The sequence below is a fragment of the Trachypithecus francoisi genome, unplaced genomic scaffold (assembly GCF_009764315.1).
Source record: "Trachypithecus francoisi isolate TF-2019V2 unplaced genomic scaffold, Tfra_2.0 Lachesis_group12, whole genome shotgun sequence".
Lineage (NCBI taxonomy): Eukaryota > Metazoa > Chordata > Mammalia > Primates > Cercopithecidae > Trachypithecus > Trachypithecus francoisi.
The window spans coordinates 61,665,535-61,689,031 of NW_022681457.1; the positions used below are offsets into that span (position 1 = coordinate 61,665,535).

The 23,497-nt window shown below is 43.0% G+C and overlaps 1 protein-coding gene across 5 annotated transcripts in view; it reads left to right on the forward strand.

Moving 5' to 3' along the window:
- The window catches only part of DPY19L3 (dpy-19 like C-mannosyltransferase 3), an 81,955-nt gene extending 70,924 nt beyond the window's left edge, over positions 1–11,031 (forward strand). For 3 of the 5 annotated variants that reach the window (XM_033225591.1, XM_033225592.1, XM_033225593.1), the window contains exons 17-19: positions 2,674–2,806; positions 5,473–5,631; positions 7,223–10,030. In XM_033225591.1, coding sequence (XP_033081482.1) covers positions 2,674–2,806; positions 5,473–5,631; positions 7,223–7,384 — 454 coding nt within the window. In that variant the 3' untranslated portion in view covers positions 7,385–10,030. Of the gene's footprint in view, positions 1–2,673; positions 2,807–5,472; positions 5,632–7,222 lie in introns of all 5 variants that reach the window. The other 2 variants (XR_004440710.1, XM_033225590.1) reach the window with 2 other exon arrangements.
- The last annotated feature ends 12,466 nt before the right edge of the window (positions 11,032–23,497 follow it).

The following is a 23,497-nucleotide window of genomic DNA, read 5'->3' on the forward strand; positions in this document are numbered from 1 at the left end:
TTCCTATTATACATTCAAAACGGTGATGGGGAGACAGTCTTGTGATTGGAATGGATGTTGTAAGCTCAGCTGCCGGGTTTGTCTTTTGTGTAGAAGGCCAGCTTGGCACTGTTCAGGCAGTGAGACTACAAACCAGGATCACTCACCCCGATAGCTCTCGCCTCCACCTCCTGCTCTGCCAGGCGTGGAAACCAGACTCATGTTCTTTCTGCATCTTAAATCTGTCTAGTTCAGAGGACCAAAGACAGCCACTTTTTGGCACGGATGTGTCAAGTTATCGTATCATTGATTGCTGTGGAATGGCTCATGCCAGTTGAGAGTATTCAAAGGAAAGAAGCCTGGCTTGGAAAAATGGTGGCACTTTGAAAAATTAGTATTTGTTCGTACTTGTTTCCTTTAGCATTATACTCTAGGTGAGGGTAGCACAGTACACAAAGCCCAGAGTAAGTGTTTAGTAAGTGTCAGTTGAATTAAACTGAATTCCATTAAAACCTTTCACTAAGGAATTCTGTGCACCTTCATTGCATTTTCATTGAAACCTTCTTATTCCTCTGACCACGTGGGACAAAATGTGAGACAGTCCCTGTAATTTGTTGGTACGGAGGACAGAGCTAACATCTATTTGTTCTTGTGTTCCTGGGTCTGTCAGAATGACAAGCTCTCAAGTGCAGCCAAGCTCATATGAAACTTTTTTCCTGCTGGAATCCGCATTCTAGACTCTGGCATGGGAGAGGGGATGCATATTATGTGTCATTATGTATGCTCATTGTCATTCCAGCCACTTTTTTTCCTCACTTAAGAACACTTATTGGAATGCGAGTGAATGAGAGTGTCATTGTTAGAAAGAAAATCTTGAATTTTTCAAAAGTAAACTATTTGTAAATGTCACAACTTGAATTGTAGGATGTCTTGCTTGTAGACATCCAAGGCCTCTGTTGGATGGCGTTCACGCTGGAGTCTTCGCACTGAATTGGAATAAATAAAACATCCTGGTGGGATGTATGAATGTGATGAGGCTTCTCTTAGAAACCGCAGCACCAGAGCTAGTTGCGTGCCCTGCTCCAAAACCATGGAGAACAGCCTGCCGTGGCTTTTTCTGCAAAGGATGTTGAATTTTAATGATTTTAAATAAACTCCTCACAACCATCTTCCTCATTTTAGTTCAGTCCAGCAGGCACACACTCCTCTCAACACAAGAAGGATAAACGCATCCCTCAGTGTCCTCAGTGGGCCTCTGTGGGAAATTCTGCATTCAGGAGAATCCCTGGAAGAGAACTCTTAGGGCCTCCTGAGAAATTAACTCCTTGACCGCTTGCAAGTGACTCTCAAGTTTCAGAAAGAAAAAAAAAAAAAAGGGAAAGGAATTAAATCAGCTACTATGATTCCTTTTTTCCAGGGAGGAAAAAGGAAAAATGCTTTCCCTGTATTCTGGGAGTCTTTTCTTGGTCCTTAGTCCCTGCCCCTCAGACCCATGGGAGGCGGAGAATCGTAGTGTGGTGGGAACTAGAAAGCGAGTTTGTGCCGTAATACTAGGGTGCCCTGTGTTCCTTAAACTGCATATAGTTTCTCATAATCAGGACTAAAGTTATGTGTAAAAGATTTGCGTTTTCACATCAGAAGTATTGTGTATCCCCCATATTGAGTAATAAAATATTGGCTATTTCAGAATCTTGTTTCCATGGGTTTTTTTTATTTGGTTTTGTTTTGTTTTGTTTTGTTTGGAGACGGAGTCTCACTCTGTCACCCAGGCTGGAGTGCAGTGGCTGGATCTCAGCTCACTGCAAGCTCCACCTCCCGAGTTTATGCCATTCTCCTGCTTCAGCCTCTCAAGTAGCTGGGACTACAAGTGCCCGCCACCTCACCCAGCTAGTTTTTTGTATTTTTTTAGTAGAAACGGAGTTTCACCGTGTTAGCCAGGATGGTCTCGATCTCCTGACCTCGTGATCTTCCCGTCTCAACCTCCCAAAGTGTTGGGATTATAGGCTTGAGCCACCGCTCCCAGAGTAGGGCCGCTCCCAGCCCCATATTTTTTGTTATTGTTGCTAGTTGTGTTTTTATTTATGGTAGTATCTGTGATTTTTTTCCTTATTGCTTTTTTAAGCAAAAACCCTTGGAATTGACATAGTATCACCTGCAGTTTCTGGCTTGATGATTTGTTACATGTTGCTTTAGGTAGCCCTTTTGTTAAGTTGGATACACAAGCAGTGGCAGTCTTTCAGGTTATTTTTGTTAGACTCTGCCCCTCTGGAACAATAGCAAGAGAGGATTGTGGGTCTTGGCCTAGAAGTCTGAACTCAAAAGCTACACTGCCTGCCTTCTAAGACAATTCCTTATAAAAGTAAACCTAGCAAAACGGTAAGTGGCTTCCCCACTGCTATTCTGGTGAATAGTCAAAAACAGATACAAAATATTGTTGTAAAAAAATACGGGACTGGTGCAAAAGTAATTGAGGTTTCTGCTGTTGAAAGTAATGGCAAAAACCGCAGTTACTTTTGCACTCACTGGTTTGAGTGGAAGTCAAAACCCAAACAAACTCCCGTTTTTTTTTTTTTCCCTGATTCGTAACTCTTTGTAACATAGCTGGATTCTTTTGAAAGAGTTTGATATTGTCTTCTTTGTTGTCTTTAAGGACCTCTTAACGGTGGGGTTAATTCAGACTCAAAAATCTTTCAGCTCTAACACTCCAAGAAAGGCTGTGTTTGCGGGAAGCATGCAGTTGCTGGCCGGAGTCAAGCTGTGCACGGGAAGGACCCTAACCAACCACCCACACTACGAAGACAGCAGCCTGAGAGAGCGGACCAGAGCGGTGAGGGTTCCCTGTGCCTCCCCTCGCTTCTTGTGGGCCAGCCATGGGCTGCATGTCCCTATGTGTGGTAAAGATGGGGCTGAATGCTGCACCCTCCAGCATTAGGTTAGGAGGGTGTATTAGTCTGTTTTCATGCTACTGATAAAGGCATACCCAACACTGGGTAATTTACAGAAGAAAGAGAGGTTTAATGGATTTACAGTTCCACGTGGCTGGGAAGGCCTCACAATCACGGCAGAAGGCAAGGAAGAGCAAGTCATGTCATACATGGATGGCAGCAGGCAAAGAGAGAGCTTGTGTAGGGAAACTCCCCCTTATAAAACCATCAGACCTCGTGAGATTTATTCACTACCATGAGAACAGCACGGGAAAGACTTGCCCCCATGATTCAGTTACCCCCCGCCGGGTCCCTCCCACAACATGTGGGAATTCAAGATGTGATTTGGTTGGGGACACAGCCAAACCATATCAGAGGGGAAATCAGAGCGTAAGTGCACAGGGCTCACATCTCCCGGTTCGGGACCTCTGCCTGCCCACATCCACTAAGGACGTGCCGTTGGGCCACAGGTCCTCCCCAGGGAAGAACCGAGAAGACATACGCCTTGAGATGTGCAGAAAAGAGCATTTGGGAGCAAAGCTTTTGGATTAGGGAGGGGAAGGAAAAGGAGTTGAGGCATACTGGTCACATTTCTTATGGACCATTCTGAAGTCTGGGGTTTTTGTTTTTTAATAGATAATAATAGTCTCATAGTTCAAAATTCAGAATATACAAAAGGAAATATAGTGAAAAGTGCCTCTCCCATTATTGCAGTTCTTAGTTCCCCTCCTAGGAGGCAGATAATGTTAGCAGTTTCTTGTGTCTCCTTCCACAGGTATTTCATGCATATACAAATATGGTGGGGGAGGGTGGTGGTTCTTTCTCCATTTTAACAAAAGAAGTGGCATTCTACATTCTGCTTCTTCGGCACTTAATGTGTTTTGGAAATCATTCTATATTCAGCATATTAACAGCTTCCTTGTTATTTTTAAAGCTGCTTAATATTTTACATGGCTATGGCATATTTTATTTAGCCATTTCTGCTGTTTCCCTGTCTTTTGCGATTATATGAACAATGCTGCAGATAAATTTGTCTGCGCATCACTCTTTCCAGACACAGTGTCTGTCTGTACAGCAGATTCTTGGATGTGGAAGTGCTGGGTCAGGGTTGTTGGCATCTGTAATGTAGATCGAAAGATGTTATCAAGTCCTCTCTCTGCAGGTCCTATTTGTTTACATTCGAGTCAGCAGTGCAGGAGGGCGCCTGTGTCCCTTCGTCCCTCCAATCCGGTTTCCAACTCATCAGTGTTTCCTAATGTCACTTTTTCATGTTGACATTTGAAAAGTTGTTGAAAAAGTCTTGTTTTGAGGTGCCATTTGACTAGCCTGAAAGCAGATGATTTTTACTAAATCTCCTGTTTTGTGTAAGAATCATTTGAATTTAGACTCCTGCTAAAATAGGGATTTTTTGATGGGCTCAAGTGTTCCAGATAGTTCCAAATTAACTAGGAGGATGCAGGAAAGGGGCTCCCTGGTGTTTGAGACACCAGGTTCATCAGGGGTGGCCTCTACTGCTTGGACTGGAGACTGCAGAAAAGACAGGTTAGGTGCACAGAGCGTCCTTCTGGGCATCTCCTTTCCTGTCTCGGTACTAGGGTTAGGCCCCCCATGCTGAAATCCTGAAGGCCCTACGGCTCTTCATCATGACCCTGGAATCCTTGGAATGCCTTCAGTCCGAGACCTTGTGCTGGACTGTAGGATGACACAGTTGTCTCAGTAATAGCATCCTACTCCCTACCATTTCATGCATCCGTGTGGACACATCAAGTTAGACCCTTAAGCCCAAATCAGAAATCTAGCATCAAAATCAGGGTGCAAGAAAGGAGGCAGTGCCTCTCTTCATGAACCCTCACATTCAACACCTCACAAAGTCTGTTTCCATTCCAGCCCCAGAATCTAGGACGCTCAGTTTGCATCCATCCACTAAGGGTGTGTGGCACTAGTATGAATGTGAAGGAGGCCTCCTGTGGCATTGCCCATGGTGTGCTGCAAGTGGCTCTCACCCCCAGGATGGACGAGAGGGAGAGGAGCAGTGGGGTCTCTCAGTTAGCCGAGATGCGGTGTAGCAGGTAAAGCAGCCTGTGCTGCCCCAACCTAGGAGCAGGGACCCTACAGGGGTCCTTCTCCCCACCTACCCGTGTCAGAAACTGGGGCCCTGCCTTACTGGGAAGTGTGTCTCCCAGACTGTCCCATCGCTCTTAATGGGCCATTTTAGTCTAGGGGTCCCCTTTTTAAAAGTAGAGACTGTATCTTATTTACTCAGCCCTGTCATTTACCTTGGAACAGCGCCTACTAATGAATATAGTCCTAACTTGAAGTAATACATTCTGAACCCAGATGTGTTCTTCCTGGCTCACTCTCTTCCCAAGGCCGAGCACTCGCAGTGCTTTGGGAACTTCCATGCACACACTCCAGGCCTGCAGATGAGTGTGTGTAGCGTGGCCTCGGCTGGAGAGAGCACCTTGGGCATTAGGTCTTAGACTCAGCCCTGTGAAAGGCTACGTCACATAGTTAACTCCCTGGCAATTGAGTAGCATTTGCCACATTGCATTTTTATCTCTTTTTGAAGGTTTATCAGATATATGCCAAGAGGGCGCCAGAGGAAGTGCATGCCCTCCTAAGGTCCTTTGGCACCGACTACGTAATCCTGGAAGATAGCATCTGCTACGAGCGGAGGCACCGCCGGGGCTGCCGACTCCGGGACCTGCTGGACATCGCCAATGGCCACGTGAGCCTGCTGCCTCTCCCTGTGTGGGGTTCCCCTGCCCCTCCTGCTCTCTCCCACTGAGTGTCCTGTGTCCACTGGTGCATTTCCACAGGCTGGCTTTCAGAAGCTAAGTTGCACTCCAGGGCAGGACTCTGATTTGAATCCTAAGAATGTGCATCTTTTTATCCTTTATGTCTAGTTGAATTACGCTACAAATCAAGTATTCACTTTTTCTCTTGCTTCCTGCAGAACGCCTCTCTTGGCACTTTAGTGACTGCCACTGGGGCTGGGCAAGGAAGAGGTGAGAGGGGAGCCCTGGGTCCCCCAGTGTCACATCAAACAGGACAGCTCTGCCTTCAGCTCATTTGTATGATAGGGCTCTGCATAAAATGTATCTGTTAAGGATTTTGCTGCTATAAACAAAACCTCAGCTTTTAAACCCACTGCTCCAACGCTTCGTATTGGCTAGCCGCTGCATGGCGGGGATGGTGGGGCCCTCCTGCCCTCCGATCTAGGTGGTGGATTCCCCCTGCCCCTCCTGCTGTCTTCCACTGAGTGTCCTGTGTCCTCTGGTGCGTTTCCACAGGCCGGCTGTCAGAGGCTAAGTTGCACTCCAGAGCAGAAAAGCAGTCAGCCGCTTGTCCCCTCTCCCTTCTGAGGAAAGTGTTCTTGGAGCTCTGCCAGGTCTCAGTAGAGCAAACAGATTTTCACCCTGTAGAGGTGTGAGGTGTGCTGTAATTAATGGTATGGAAGCCAATAGATATTTGTAAATGAGTTGTACAAAGTGACAAAGCCTGAATTTGAAAAAAAAAAAAATTCTTAACTGTACAAAATTTGAGATTCAGATTTTTGCCCGAGGAGAATCATAGTTCATAATTATCTTGAGTTCAGAGGTGGTGCAGACCAAAGACATCCAGTTAAATTTTGATTTGAGTGCGACTTTTTCAGGTTATTTATTTAGTTTTGGAGACAGGGTCTCACTCTGTCAGTCAGACTGGAGTGTGGTGGCACGATCTTGGCTTACTGCAGCCTCAACCTTCCAGGCTCAAGTGATCCTCCCACTTCAGCCTCCCAAGTAGCTGGGACCACAGGCATACATCACCATACCCAGCTAATTTTGTTTATCTTTTGTACAGATGGGGTCTGGCTGTGTTGCCCAGAGAAGTCTCAGACTCCTAATCCAAGTGATCCTCCTGCCTCAGCCTCCCAAAGTGCTGGGATTTTGGGCATGAGCCACCGCACTTGGCCGAAGTGTGACTTTTTCTGATGAATTAGAGAGGTTTCTCTGATCACAGTAGTTCTCTATATTTCATTTCTGTGAGAGAGACAGTATAGTATGTTCCTAAGAACAAGCAGACCTGAGTTCTAGTTCTGGCTTTCCCGTTAATGGGATCATCGTGTGACGCTGCACTCTCCTTCTCAGCCGTGGTCTGCACTTCTGAAGGGGGAAAAGGATGGGCCAGATGATCTCCAAGTGCCCATGGACATTGAAATAATATAATTTAATTTCACTCACATACCATTCTTAAACCCAATACCCATTCCTGCTCCTACTGTCTTTCATAAGTAGGATTTTCCCCAAAAATTGTATTTGGGTTTGTTTTGGTTTTAGATGATGGATGGCCCAGGAGAGAATGATCCTGATTTGAAACCTGCAGACCACCCTCGCTTCTGTGAAGAGATCAAAAGAAACCTGCCTCCCTACGTGGCCCACTTCACCAGAGTGTTCCAGAACAAAACCTTCCACGTTTACAAGCTGTCCAGAAACAAGTAGCACAGATTTCTGCCCAGTGTCTATTTTTGGTACAGTGAAACTGCATCATGATGAAACTCGGTAGATGACGTTTCCTATGTAAGTAGGTAGCCCAAACCTTCAAGCTGTGATATGAGTAAGTTCTACAGATGTTTACACAAGCATTGCCATCTTTGAAAGCATCTTCTACAAGCGGAAGTCTTTTTTGTTGTGTGTCTATCTTTCTCATTAATGTTCTTTAGCCTAAATGTTGACAACTTTCTAAGAGTGACCTAAAATTATGTTGTTGAAGAGAATGATGTGTGTTCCATGGATACCTGGATAGGCACATACAATGTTGGAAGATGAGCACCTGCTCAGGATTTGAAATACTTTTAATTTTCAGGTGGCTTAAAACAGCTATGATTGAATCAACTAGAAACGATGATTGGCTTATTTAATATGATTTCACTGGTGAAGACGAATTGGTAGCTTTCTAAAAAGCTCTTTAGTGTCCTATTGTATCTTAAAATATTATATTTTCCAATTGTCATGCTTTTAGCATTAACAAAAAAATCATGTTAGGGCTTTTATCAAACATTTTGTTACACTCTGTCTGAAATGTAATGTGGAGTACTTCAGCACTATGTGTCATGTATTTGTGTGTGTGTGTGCGTGTGCGTGCATGTGTTTTAATGCTAGGCACAGAAAAGTGTTACAAGTTCCATATTGTAAGTCCTTAAAGGGGCAGAAATGTATGTAGCCAAGTAGAATTTATTACATTTTAGTGTTATTATTTTAAAACTTACTGATACGCTAACCTCTCCTGCAAGTAATAGTTTTGCTTTATTTCTTACTCATTTCAATTTATTGGGTTTGCAAAATTTTGTAAACTTTTTGTGTTTTTAGCCTTTGTATTTTTTACAGCCTAGAATCTTGCAAAGTCAGAATATTTTTTAAATGTTCTATCTTAACTAGTTCACTAATACAGTATTTTTAGCAGACAGCATTTTCAGACAGCATTTTCATACCAAGTTTGACTTGTGGTCTCCAATCTTACTGGGAGGGCCCTGGTAGTATAATTCTTTTCCTTACTAAAGGGTAACCAAGTGCCTCTAAGTCATGCTTATTTGTAAACAACAAAGAAGAGTATATGTACTTGCTCAAAATTTTTTTGCTAATTGCTTATATAATTAATTTCTAATGATGAGGACATGTAAAAGTTGCTAGTAAGAACATATTATGCATTTAATTAAATCAAGATGGCTAATGGAATTAACGTTCTCCCCTGTTCTTGCCAGATGGAAATGATTTAAGCATTTCTGCTTGCAGTTGTATTGGAGTAAATTACCATAGACATCAAGATGGCTACATCACATTTTCAAATGATTTTATATTAAATTACTACTTATTAAGCAGCATTCAAAAAGTCTTTTACACTGTCATGTTGGACACAAGCGGACTCAGCTTTTATCAAAACTTGTTTAAATAAAAAATTGACAGTAGCTGGGTTACTAAATTATGCAACTGAAACTCCTGAATTATACCTTTTTTGTATCCCTTAATAAGATTGGAGACCACTGCAGTTTAGGATAATACAATAATAAAACGTTTTAATCAGTACTAAAACTTTAATTAAGCCAATAATGATGCATGCCTGTTGTAGCTGACAGCATGGGTCAGTCCATCCTTCAGCGAGTGCCTTACTCTAATTGAAACCAAGCACACGTAAGGTACAATATGTTAGACTCTGTGGTTTTGTTTTCAAAATCCTCTGTTATGGCTATATTTAAATTTGTTTTAAGTATTCCTGTATGTATTCATCTAAGCATTTGGGCATTTGGAGTCTTAATATACAAGAAACATGCAGTTAAATTTGTATGCTTATCACCGCAATGATGGCAAACAGTGATTTTTTTCTTTTTCATAGTTTAGGTGTCATTGTTGCCAGCACCTTTAGTGCTCAGTCTTCAGTGAAAAATATAAAGTGCCAAAAAAATCTTGCAAGACAGAATCCATACTTAACACTCTTTCCAAGACACTGTGACAATGTACAGTAGAAGTTTTTATTTCCTGATGACCAAATCTATCAACGAATCATGTTATTAATATTTTTAGCACTCGTCAGTATTCTCCAATGTGACCTTCTCATTGGAGTACACAGAAGGAAAGTAAAGAAGAGCATCTGACTTCTGGCTCTGGCTTACAGCCTCTCCACCAGGCTGAAGCAAGAGACCCACGGCGGCAGCTCCCCTCACTCACACCTGGGTGGTGATAGCCTCAAAGAATGGCTCTGTTTTCTGTTGATAGAAAACCCACTTGACTTTGCTTCTGAGTTAGCAATCAGAAGACCCTCTAAGTACAATAGAAGTGCTCTTAACGGACTCTGTCTATGTGACTCCCAGGCCCCGGAGTCTCCATCTCTCTCGTAAGCCACCTGCCCCGGCACAGCTGGAGGCTGCTCTCTGGTGTTCTCAGTGCTCTGGCTCTCTCCCTTGAGTTGTGCGCCTGTCCCAAACTACTACATGCAAGCTCTGCTTTCTCTTGTAAGTACACAACTCAGTTAAGTATTTACGTACACGTAGAAAATACGGGTGTGAAAAGAAAGAGCTTTCTGCAAAAATTAAGTTGAATGCTTTGGTAAGAAGTGATAAAGGCTAGTTGCCAATAAAAGTTGCTTTTAAATTAGGTGTGGCTGGGAAAATTATAAGATATTGGGGAAAATTTACAAATCAAGAAAATTTCTGAGCTTAGATTGCTTCATAGATTTATTTAAGTACTCATCCCACCTTTTAAAACTCTAAACCGAGAAGAAGGGACCCAAATCATGTTATTGGTGCGATTTATGTGAGAAGTAGAACTATAGTCATTGGACCCTTAGGCAAAGGAAAAACTCATGTCTTTATATCAGAAGATCAGCAAACGAATGTACAGTTACACAGTTGAGGTTATGATTCCCTACTTTAACCTACTTACTTTATTAAGTGACCAACTACTGATACGGATCACAATAGTTATTAGAGATTCTAATTTAGTTGGAAGGTTCTAATCACTTTTATTACAGGCATTTGAAAAATAGGGATTCATTTCAAGTATATTAGCCAGGAGCATAGTTAGATGTTACCCAGGCCATTTGTCATCGTGTTAATGATGATTTTCCTGACCCTTGTGAGATCAGCGTGACAGGAGTGTGTGCGTTTGTGTTTGTGTGGGTGTGTGTTTTTGGTTGGATGATGCCAGGTGGCAAAGGCATATGTATATACATCATCCGATCTGCATCTTTATTCCACAATTAACTAAAAGTAAAAATGTCTATTCTGATTCTATATTAATTTTGTCTAAGATGTAAAGATTTTAGTTCATCTTTGGCCAAAACCTACCTAAATTAACGTACAAATATTTGGTTTTTAAAATTTAACTCAAATCTCAAAATCAACAAAGTGTTATCAGATCCTGTATCTTGGTTAATACGCTCCCAAATACTTTAAACGTGGCAACCTTTTGGCCTAAGAGAGTGTTTGTCTGTTTGTGGAAAAAAGCTTTTGAGATGAGAGAATGTCTGTCTTTCTTGTGGCAATTGGTTTTCTGTTTTTAACACCCTTTGGGTAAAATCTTACAAAGAGCTTTTATAATTTGTTTTACTGAATTGTATGGAGATTGTATACTAAGTAAAGCTCTTTTAAATTGCATGAGTGTCTTGCATTTCTTTGAAGGTCAAAGCCCAAGGAACCTGCTTGTTGAAGTGCATTAAATATTTGCTAAATAGAGTAAATCACTAAAGATGGGTGTGTCAGGATCTTAATTATAACTGTTATTGTTGAGGGTGTTTATTTTTTCACACGGATTTTGGTTTGACATCTGCTTATTCGTTTCACTTGAATTCCAAGGTTATAGTTTAGATTTATAAAGAGAAGACTACTATCAGCAGAATTTATCCTTGAAGGACTAAATGCTATTTGTTTTGACCTCAAGAACAGTTTCTACTTAATTAAATTCTTTAGAGTCTTTAGTAGTTCAGAAAGATGGGTGGTAGTGCACCTGCTTGGTTAGAGTGTATAGATAACAAATGTGTTGGACTGTTACGTTCAAAGCAGAAGTTGAAATTTCAAGCAAAAATGGTCAGAAAGACAAAAATGGAAAAAAACCGGCAGTGAGATCTCAGATATTCTGTACTGACAGGTGGTCCCTAGCAAAATAAGAATAATAGTATAGATAAGTGAGAGATGTGGGATATGATACTGAACATGGAATGGGCTGACATGGACACCAGGCGCTTGACAGATGAAATGCTTTTTTTTCTCTGCCCCTCCTTTCAGATAAGGTGTCTGAAACTCATTTCATAAACCTTTTCGTTATTATTTAGAAGTTTGCTTTATAAGATTGTTTTTCAACATGCACATAATAGAACTATAGTATAACGTGAAGTCAATTTCATGAGTTACAACCAACATTTAAAAGGAAAGGAGGGAGGGAGGGAAGGAGGACGACAGCCCATTGTTAAATGTAAGTGCTGTTTTGTGGAAGATCTGTTCCAGTTATACATGTAGGTATTCATGTTTGGGGGGTACAATATAAAATATATTTCTTCTGAGTTACAGTCAGGCTGAAAGCCAGGCCTTTATTAGCTGGGGGATTCTGGGAGGATGGCAGCTTGAACTTGTCTGTGTCCTTGCCCTCTGTGCTAGCAGAACTGTCTGAATGAACATTGGTGATATTAAAGAACTAGCGTAATGCTACAGAATGGCTGGGCTCCCGGCTGAACCCCACCCTTAATCCCAGAACCCTGACCCTAAGTGAAAACAGCTGACCCTGTTTTTCTGCCCAAATGTTGCCTTTTGCGGCTGCCACACCCCTATCCTGTGCCCATAAAAATACTTCAGGTGGCAGAGCAACTGAAGCAGCTGAACAGCAGGGATACAAGCCGCCAACTGGTGGGAATACAAGCAGCTGAGCAGCGGAGACTGTGGATAGACCCAGCTAACTTCAGACATGTGGCTTCAGGGAAAGCTCCTTCCCACACCATCCCCTTTCCAACTCCCATCCCACTGAGAGCCACTTCCATCACCCCATAAAATCATCCACATATTACTACACTTCAGTCCGTTCATGTGACCTGATTCTTCCTGGATGCCAGACAAGAACCCGGGTGCCAGGAGGGCAGGGGCTTGGATGCTGCTGTGGGGCCCACACACAGCCTGCCTCCTGCCAGAGAGGAGCAACTGGCCAGTTCCAGCCTTCCTTCCCTCCAGTTCCTGCACTCGCTCACATACTCCCTCTCGCGAGGAGTGGCCAGCAGCAGGCTGAGTGAAATAGCCACTCGAGTTCTCATCCACGAAGGGGTTCCCTTGCTCAAGGGAACAGTCCCATCTCAATAATTCTTATATGTGATATGGACATTTTCTTAAGTTTCTTTAAAGTCATTATATTTTAAAATATATACTGAAATATTTACAGGCAAGTGTATGTCTAGGATTTGTGTCAAAATTTTGTGGGGCATCTAGATGAAACAAATTAACAATGGAAACATATGGTTTAAGCTAGTTTGGAATTTTTTGATAGTGAAAAGAGAGAAATTAAACCCAACGAAACAGACCAGGAAACTAGGAAGATAAAATTTATGAGATAGCTGAAATCAATCAATCCAGCAAATAGTAAAAAGGATAAATAAATTCAAAATTTAGCTCTTTTAAAATGAAGCAGATAAACAATGGGCCAACCTGATTAAGACAAAACAAAAATATAAAACAGTAGAAATGTAAAAAATATAATTCCAGAATCAGGAATAATAATTATATGAGGATAACATATACAATTCTGTAACAAAAGTAAATAACCTATAGGAAATAGGTTACTTTCTAACAAAATAGAAAATGTCAATGTGGCCTGAAAAAGTTGAAAACTTGAATAGACAAGACCCATGAAAGTTCTGACATGGGGTTCAAAGGTCACAAAGGACATCAGGACAAGAAGGGTACACAGCCAGATTCTTTCTCACTTTTAAAGAGGGGATGACTCCCAAGTTCACTTAGTCTCAGCCATAGAATAGGGAGAGCCCCAAGTTTTAGGAAAGCTAGTCCAACTTTCACACCAAAATAACACAGAGAATGTATCCATTTTCTATTACTACATAACAAATTACCACAAATTTTGCAGCTTGAAAAAACACATGTCTATTATCTCAAGGTTTTGTGGATCAGGAGCCAAAGCACAGGTTAGCTGGGTCCTCTCCTGTCTCACAAGGCTGCAATCAAGTTATCAGCCAGGCTGCTTTCTCATCTGGAGTTAGGAGACCTCTTCCGAGTTCATACAAGCTGGTGGCAAAATTAAATTCCTTATGCCTTGGGACTGAGGCCATTAACTCCTAGAGGCCACCCCTCTCTAGGCGATTCACAGCATGACCGTTAGCCTCTTCAAGGCCGTCAGAAATCATCTCTCCAGTTCCTCTTTTAAGAGTTTTTCAGCTCACGCCTGTAATCCCAGCACTTTGGGAGGCCAAGGCAGGTGGATCATGAGGTCAGGAGATTGAGACCATCCTGGCTAACACAGTGAAACCCCGTGTCTACTAAAAATACAAAAAATTAGCCAGGGGGTTGGTAGGCACCTGTAGTCCCAGCTACTCAGGAGGCTGACTCAGGAGAATGGTGTGAACTCGGGAGGCGGAGCTTGCAGTGAGCCGAGATTGCGCCACTGCACTCCAGCCTGGGCATTGCAGTGAGCCGACATCACACCACTGCACTCCAGCTTGGGTGACAGCAAGACCCTGTCTCAAAAATAAAAAGGGGAGGTTTCACCTGGTTTAAGTCAGACCCACCCGATATAATCTCCATTTTTGTTAGCTCAAAATCAGCTTATTTGTGACCTGAATTACATCTGCAGAATCCTTTTGCTTTTGCTATATAGCCTTGCCTAATTACATAAGTAGGAGTAGCGTTTATATTCATAGGCTCATCCACACTCAAGGGGAGGGGCTCTGCAGGGCATGTTCCTCAGGCAGTGGGAATCTTGGGGCCCATCTTAGAATTCTTCCTACCACAGTTTAAAAGGACAGGATCTGGGCCAGGCATGGTGGCTCACACCTGTAATCCCAGTGCTTTGGGAGGCCAAGGCAGAATGATCACTTGAGGTCAGGAGTTCAAGATTAGCCTGGGCAACATAACAAGACCCCATCTCTACAAAATATATGTTTTTTAAATTAGCCATGAGTGATGGCACACACCTGTAGTCCCAATTACTTAGGAGTCTGAGGTGGGAGGATCCCTTGAGCCTAGGCATTTGAGGCAGCGGTGAGCTATGATTGCATCACTGCACTCCAGCTTGGGCAACAGAGCAAGACCCTGTCTCTTAAAAAAAAATTTAGGCCGGGCGCGGTGGCTCAAGCCTGTAATCCCAGCACTTTGGGAGGCCGAGACGGGCGGATCACGAGGTCAGGAGATCGAGACCATCCTGGCTAATACGGTGAAACCCTGTCTCTACTTAAAAATACAAAAAACTAGCCGGGCGACGAGGCGGGCGCCTGTAGTCCCAGCTACTCGGGAGGCTGAGGCAGGAGAATGGCGTAAACCAGGAGGCGGAGCTTGCAGTGAGCTGAGATCCGGCCACTGCACTCCAGCCTGGGTGGCAGAGCAAGACTCCGTCTCAAAAAAAAAAAAAAAAAAAAAAAAAAAATTTAAAAGAATAGGGCCTGGCGATAATGGTTAACATACAGCTTTTGTAAACTTTGACAGAAAGGAGGCACACAAGGTGAATCCCAGGGTCACCTAGGCTTTCTCCCTTAGAGGCTTTTCCAAACTGTGCCACAGGAAAATGGAGCCCAAGCAGAGTATGGCAGGCTTCCTGGAGGAAGCAGATTTGAGTTGATAGCTGCTAAGGTGGCTGGGATTTGGCAGGGGGTTGGAGGGGCAGAGCACCAGAGAGGAGGGAGTTACAACAAAGAAAACCTAAGAATTTCCCATTGGGTCCTTGGTCAGTTCCTAGCCTGCAGAGGCTTAGCAGAGAACATCTGGTCAGTGGCAGAACTGAACAGAAATTTCAGAGGTTACACAATCCTGAGGAGACTTTGGAATTTGGGTCCAGCTGGGACTGAGAGACCATGGTGAATCTCCCAGGCATTCAGCTGAGACTCTAGAGAGGCTATACCTTATTCTGGGAGTAGAGGCTGTTATCCAAATTGCCTGCCAGAAACAAATGTAAATCTGCTATGAAGGATGATAACCTTATTCATGGCTTCAAATTATCTTTACACTTTTTATATACACAGTGTAGCACTCAATAAAAAATAATCAGGAATAATTTTTAAAAACTGAGACCAGGTGTGGTGGCTCACACCTGTCATCCCAGCACTTTGGGGGGGTTGAGAAGGGAGGATCACTTGAGCCCAGGAATTTGACACCTGGACAACAAAGCAAAATTCTGTGTCTACAAAAAATACAAAAACTTAGGTGTGGTAGCATGTGCCTGTAATCCCAGCTACTCAGGAGGCTGAGGTGTGAGAATCACCTGAGCCTGGGATATTGAGGCTGCAGTGAGCCGTGATCATGTCAGTCTGTACTCCAGCCTGGTGACAGAGTCCTGTCTCAAAAACAAAAGCAAAAACAAAAACAAAAAACATGACTGAAACAGAATTGAAGTAGAAACAGAGCCACAGGCAAATCAAATATTGCAGCCTGAAGCATAGACTTTAAAATAACTATGTCTATCATATTTAAGAGTTTAAATGACAAGATGGAGAATTTAGGTGAATAACTGAAAACTTTATAAAAGCAAAATGGAAATACTAGAACTGAAAAAGTGCAATGAATTAAGTGTTCACTGTTGGGTTAGACACAGCTGAAGAGAGAATTGATCAACTGGACAATAGGTTAGAAGAAAATATCCAGGCTGGGCACGGTGGCTCAAGCCTGTAATCCCAGCACTTTGGGAGGCCGAGACAGGCAGATCACGAGGTCAGCAGATCGAGACCATCCTGGCTAACACGGTGAAACCCCGTCTCTATTAAAAAATACAAAAAACTAGCAGGGCGAGGTGGAGGACGCCTGTAGTCCCAGCTGCTCGGGAGGCTGAGGCAGGAGAATGGCATAAACCCGGAAGGTGGAGCTTGCAGTGAGTTGAGATCCAGCCACTGCACTCCAGCCCGGGTGACAGAGCAAGACTCTGTCTCAAAAAAAAAAAAAAAAAAAAAAAGGAAAAGAAAATATCCAGACTAAAACATTGTGGGTTGGGGAGAACGTGAAAAACAAAGGAAAGGCTGTGTGTGGTGACTCACACCTGTAATCCCAGCACTTTGAGAGGCCAAAGCAGGATAGGTTGGGCCTCAGGAGTTTGAGACCAGCCTGGGCAATATAGTGAGACCCGTTTTGTTTTGAGATGGAGTCTCACTCTGTTGCCAGGCTGGAGTGCAGTGGCAAGATCTGGGCTCACTGCAACCTCTGCCTCCCAGGTTCAAGGGATTCTCCTGCCTCAGCCTCCCAAGCAGCTGAGACTACAGCCGCCCACCATGCCCAGCTAATTTTTGTAGTTTTAGTAGACACAAGGTTTCACCATATTGGCCAAGATGATCTCGATCTCTTGACCTCGTGATCCGCCCGCCTTGGCCTCCCAAAGTGCTGGAATTACAGGTGTGAGCTACCATGCGCGGCCCCCATTTTTATTTAAAAAGAAAAAGGAGAGCATGGAATGTATTTTGGACATTTTATGCCATTCTCTAAGTGGTACTGGAGTCCCACAAGAAAAGGAAAGAGAATGAACCTGTATCACTTTGAGCATGCTACTCATATTCTTAGCTTCATGTCTTCTTTTGTAAATGGAGTTGTAATCATAATCTACCTATTGGGTTGTGGGGTGGATTAAATGAGGTAACATTTCAAGCACTAGGCCCAATATCTAGCACATGGTAAGTACATTAGATGAAAGCTGCAGGATTATTATTATAGTCATCTTCAAAATTAGAATGTGAAAGAGAAAAGCCTGAAGAACAAAGTTACAGGTGAGTCTGACAGATACTAAAGAGCCCTTAGTAATTTTATGTTGACTATTCTTGCTGTAGAAAATATCTTTAAAAGCAAAAAAAAAAAAAAAAAAAAAAAAAACTTCAGGGACTGAGGAGGAGATAAAGAGAACAGTTTTATAGAGAAATCAGTTTCTTAGTAAGTCCCGAGGTGTGTATTTGCAACACTAGGAAATGGATTTGTGTTTGTGTCTGTGTATGGGTGGGGAAGAGAGACAGAAAAATAGAGCCATGGACAAAGACGAAGAGACACTAATTGAATGTTCTTAGAGGGGACATTATCATTGCTGAAGATAAATGCCAAAGCCCTGCCAAGGTGCACATATTCATAAAGAAGTAGAAGGGGCTGATTGTGCATGAATCTGCTTAAGAAAGGGAAAGGAGTGAAGGAACATGATTTCAGGACTAGCCGGGTAATTAGAACTGCAGTGAGCTAATTAAGGCTCATAAATTTAATGAAACTATTAGCATTTTCTCTTGCAAGAAAAGGTGTATGTTTTTTCTCAGGAAATGACACCTGTGAACAATTATCTCTCATTTCTATTAAGATTATTTACATAAGTTTTGCTCATTTGGCACTCACTGCTGTTAATTATTATTATTATTATTTTTTTTACAACACCTGATCTCACACTAGATTCACTCTGTAGCTAGGAAGGTGCTTTGGGAGTTACTGATAATTAATAGTTCAGCACAAATAGACAAAACCATTGTTAGGGGACTTGCTGTACTGTTACTGTGGTATTTTTGTGGGCAGCCTTTTTGTTTAATAGAAAATGTTTCAGAATCTTTGAATATCTGTAAGAGCCTGGTAGATTATGAAAGTTATGAACACAATTTTTCCTAGGCCATCATGTAGCTCAATGGTTTCTTCAGTGAGAACTTACTGAGTATTCTATGCCAGAGGAACAGGGGAGTAAAGGGCATGAGGATAGGTTTATGATATAAACATGAATTCAAAATATCCTATTATTGCACTGAATTGAAATGGTTATGATGACTTCTGAGGGAAAACCAAGGGTGTACCATTTAGGAAATTTAAAATTGCAAGTGTAAACCAAAAGTATCTGAGACAAGTCTTAATTTAGAAAGTTTATTTTGCCAAGGTTAAGGACACATCATGACACACAGTCTCAGAAGGTCCTGATGACATGTACCCAAGGTGGTCGGGGTGCAGCTTAGGTTTATACACTTTATGGAGACATGGGACATCAATCAATACATGTAAAATGTACACTGGTTGAGTCCAGAAAGGTGGGACAACTCAAAGTGGGGGGCTCCCAGGTCATAGGTAGATTTAAAGATTTTTCTGATTGGCAGTTAGTTGAAAGAGTTATTGTCAATAGAAAGGAATGTCCGAGTTATGGTAAGGGGCTCTGGAGTCCAGGGTTTTATTATGCAGATAAAGCCTCTAGGTAGCAGGCTTCAGAGACAGTAGATTGTAAATGTTTCTTATCAGACTTAAAGAGTCTGTTCTATCCATAATTCCCAAAGTAAGGAGGATATAATGAAGCATGTCCAGTTCCCCCTTCCCATCATGGCCTGAACTAGTTTTTCAGGTTAACTTCAGAATGCCCTTGGCCGAAAGGAGGGGTCCATTCAGGTGGTTGGGGGGGCCTTAGAATTTTATGTTTGATTTACACAAGTTTCAGAAAACCTAACTCAGGTTGTCTTACATAAAGGGAATGTTTTAGCACATTTAACATTTTTAGGCCTTTAGGTAAGGCTTAATCTGATATCCTAGTAATTAGATTTATTCAGTTAATATTTATTGATACCTAAAAGGCCTTGGGAATACATTAGTGTCTAAGACATTCCGTATCTCATAGAGCTTACATTTTAGTAGAGGATACGGACAACAGATAAGAACAATTACAGAAAACTCCAAATGTTTTAAGAGAAATGAAAGTGCTGTGGTAGAGATGAGTGGGTGGCTCCTTGGGTTTGGGCGCTCAGAAAGCCGTCTTGGAGGAGATATTTAGGCCAAGGTCTCAATGACTACCCCCAGAAGAATCACTCTATACTAAGATTGGAGGGAAGAAGCCTCCAGGTCGCTAAGCCAGTATCACAAAGCCCCAGGCAGAAAGGAGCTTGGTGCGCCTGTCAGATGCAGCACATGGGAGAGGAGAGAGTAGAAGGATGCAGAAGGCAGACCACACATGCCACCATAAGGAAGCTGAATTTGTTCCCAGATGTGATTGAAAAATAGTGGAGGATTTTGAGCAGGGTAGTGACATTATCTCCTTTGTGTTTCAAACAGCATCTCTGTGATACTGTATTTTTCTATTGCTGCCATATCAAGTGACCAAAAACGTACAGGCTTAAAACATCACAAACATGTGGTTTCCAGTTTTGTAATCAGAAGTCCAGGTAGAGCAGGGGTGACTGTTTCCTCTGCACAGAGTCCAGGAAGATGAAACCTAGGCTCCCTTCTGGAAGCTCCAAGGACGAGTCTGTTTCCAGGCTCATTCAGTTGAAGAACCAGGGTTCTCATTTCTTGGCTGGCTCTCAGCTAGAGACCACCCTTCACTCCTCAAGGCCTCTCTCTGGTTCTTGCTGCATAGCCCCCTACATCTCAAGACCACCAGCAGGGTGTCAAGCTTCACATTCCTTCTGTCTCTTTGCCGCATCTTCTTGACTTCAGCTGGGAAAGAGTCTCCACTTCTTAGGACTGGTGTGTGTGAGATTGGAACCACCAGATAAGAGAAGATAATCTCCCTCATCTCAAGGTTCGTAATTGTCATCACATCTGCAAAGGCCCTTTGGCCAAGGAGCATGACATATTCACGGGTGGTAGAGATTAGGAAGTGGACATTTCCTAGAGATTAGGAAGTGGATATTTCAGAGGGGGGCAGCATTAATCAGCCGACCACAGATGCTGGGTGGAAATTAGATGTGCGGGTGAGGTGTGCGATCGGAAGCAGGGAGACCAGTGATCAAGTGATCAGGTTACTTCAGTAGTCCAAGTGCAACGTTATGGTGTTTGGGAACAGAATGGTAGGTAGGGGTAGAGAAAGAGAGGAAGTAGGGCTGATAGGACTTGCTGGTATTATAACAACATAAGTGGAACCGGAGGTCATTATGTTAAGTGAAATAAGCCAGGCACAGAAAGACAAACGTCACATGTTCTCACTTGTGAGAGCTAAAAATTAAAATAATCGAACTCATGGAGATAGAGAGTAGAAGGGTGGTTACCCAAGGCTGGGAAGGGTAGTGGGGAAGTGGAGGGGAAGTGGATGGTTAACGAGTACCAAAAAATGTAAGTAACACCTAGTGTTTGCTAGCACAACAGTGCACCTGTAGTCAAAAATAATTTAATTGTACATTTTAATTGTGCATTTAATTGTACATACTAAAAGACTATAATTGGAATGTTGTAAGACAAAGGTGTATTATTCTGTTCTCACGCTGCTAATAAAGACATACGTGAGACTGGGAAATTTATAAAGAAAAAGGTTCAATGGACTCATAGTTCCACGTGGCTGGGGAGGCTTCACAATCATGGCGGAACATTAAAGAAGAGCAAAGGCACTTCTGCCATGGCGGCAGAGAAGAGACCTTGTGCAGGGGAATTTCCATTTATGAAACCATCAGATCTCGTGAGACTTAACTACCACAAGAACAGTATGGGAGAAACCACCCCCAGGATTCAATTATCTCCACCTGGCCCCACCCTTGGCACATGGAGATTATTATAATTCAAGGTAAGATTTGGGCGGGGACACAGCTATACCATATCAAAAGGATAAATTCTTGAGGTGACAGATATACCATTTACTCTGATATAATTATTATGCATTGCATGGCTGAATCAAAAGATCTCATGTAACCCATAAATATATATACCTACTACATACCCACAAAAATTAAAAATAAATTTAAAAAAAAAGACTTGCTGGCAGATTAGACATTAGGAATAGGGGAAAGACTATCAGGAACAAATTTTTTTCTTGGCTTGCATAACTGGGTGTATAATGGTGCCTTTTCTTGATTCTCTTTTTTTTAATGAACCTAATGTTATGAACATAAAAGGGTGCCTTTTCTTGAGATGGAGAAGATTATGTGTTAGTCATGATTGGTGTTCAACAAATATTCTGGTTCTCCCCTCTTCTTGGCCCCTTTTCACTTACGTGGGGCCTTATGACTTGTTCTTGACAATGAGATACGTCATTTCTGGGTCAGAGCATTCAACTCCCCTTGCAAAATCCTCCAGAACTCTCTCTCTCCCCAGTGGTGGCTGCTGCTCTGTCCACCTGGGTCCTGAAATAAGGATGGTGAGGAGCAGAGATTTCTTGCCAACTGGCATTCAACTTGTACTGTAAGAAATAAACCTGTATTGTTTTAAGTCACTGAGATTTGGGGGTTGTGTGTTATTGCCCCACAGTCTCACCCATTCTGACCTGACATACTGGGGGAGGAGCAGGAAAAAAGAATTGTGAATTGGCCATGTGGAGTTTAAGGTGCTTTTTCAGTGGTGGTCCAGGTCCCAGGCCTTTCTGCCCACTCCACTGCTGTGCTGTGAGGAGTGTAAACATATTCCACTCCATTCTTGCAGACCCACTCCTGGTTCTAGAATAGCTGCTCACTACTCTCAAGATCTGTATGTTTCCTGGTCCAAGTTCAGAGTAGGGAAAGTGTACCTCCAATATAGCTCAAAGGGCCAGTACTGGAGCCCTTTGGACCTGGCTTGGTTCATGTGCCCATCGTAGAGCCAACCACTGTGACCAGGGGCATGGGTTCAGTAGATGACTTGGACCAGTCAGTTTCTATCTCTGGAGTTGGAATGTGGAAATAATCACACATAAATCACCTGGCTAGGAAAGCCAGAGTACTATTGGAAAGGGAGAAGATGGGAAGAGATGCTGGGAATACATGTCCAGTACAAGGAAAAAGACATCTTCAAGTTCCTGCAGCAGATCTGGCACTGTCTTTGGCACTTTGTGTGGTCTTACCTGTAGGGTCCAGCCCGATGGGGCTTAGCAGGTGTTCTCCCCATGTGCGGAGACAAGAAATTGTAGAAAAATAAAGACAAGACGAAGAGTTAAAGAGAAAACAGCTGGGCCCTGGGGACCACTACCACCAAGACGCAGAGACCGGTAGTGGCCCTGAATGGCTGGGCTCACTGATATTTATTGCATACAAGACAAGGGGTCAGGGTAAGGAGGGTGAATCATCCAAGTGATTGATAAGGTCAAGCAAGTCACGTGATCATGGGACAGGGGGCCCTTCCCTTTTAGGCAGCCGAAGCAGAGAGGGAAGGCAGCATACATCAGCAGAAAATGCTGCCTGCTTCGGCTACCTAAAGAGAAAGAAAGACTTTCAGTATTCTACCCCTGTCTACTAAGAACTTCAAAAAGGGGCCGGGCGCGGTGGCTCAAGCCTGTAATCCCAGCACTTTGGGAGGCCGAGACGGGCAGATCACGAGGTCAGGAGATCGAGACCATCCTGGCTAACACGGTGAAACCCCGTCTCTACTAAAAATACAAAAAACTAGCCGGGCGAGGTGGCGGGCGCCTGTAGTCCCAGCTACTTGGGAGGCTGAGGCAGGAGAATGAGCTTGCAGTGAGCCGAGATCGCACCACTGCACTCCAGTCTGGGCGACAGAGCGAGACTCCACCTCAAAAAAAAAAAAAAAAAAAAATGGAACCAGGAGTACGGGAGGAACATGAAAGTGGACAAGGAGCGTGACCATTGAAGCACAGCACCACAGGGAGGGGTTTAGGCCTCCGGATGACTGCAGGCAGGCCTGGAAAATATCCAGCCTCCCACAAGAAGCTGGTGGAGCAGAGTGTTCCCTGACTCCTCCAAAGAAAGGAGACTCTCTTTCACTGTCTGCTAAGTAATGGGTGCCTTCCCAGGCACTGGCGTTACCGCTTGACCAAGGAGCCCTCAAGCGGCCCTTACGCAGGCATGACAGAGGGCTCACCTCTTGCCTTCTAGGTCACTTCTCACAATGTCCCTTCAGCACCTGACCCTATACCCGCTGGTTATTCCTTGGTTATATTAGTAATACAACGAAGAGTAATATTAAAAGCTAATGATTGATAATGTTTATACTAATGATTGATAATGTCCATGATCATCTCTATATCTAATTTGTATTATAACTATTCTTATTCTAACTATCTTATTTATTATACTGAAACAGTTTG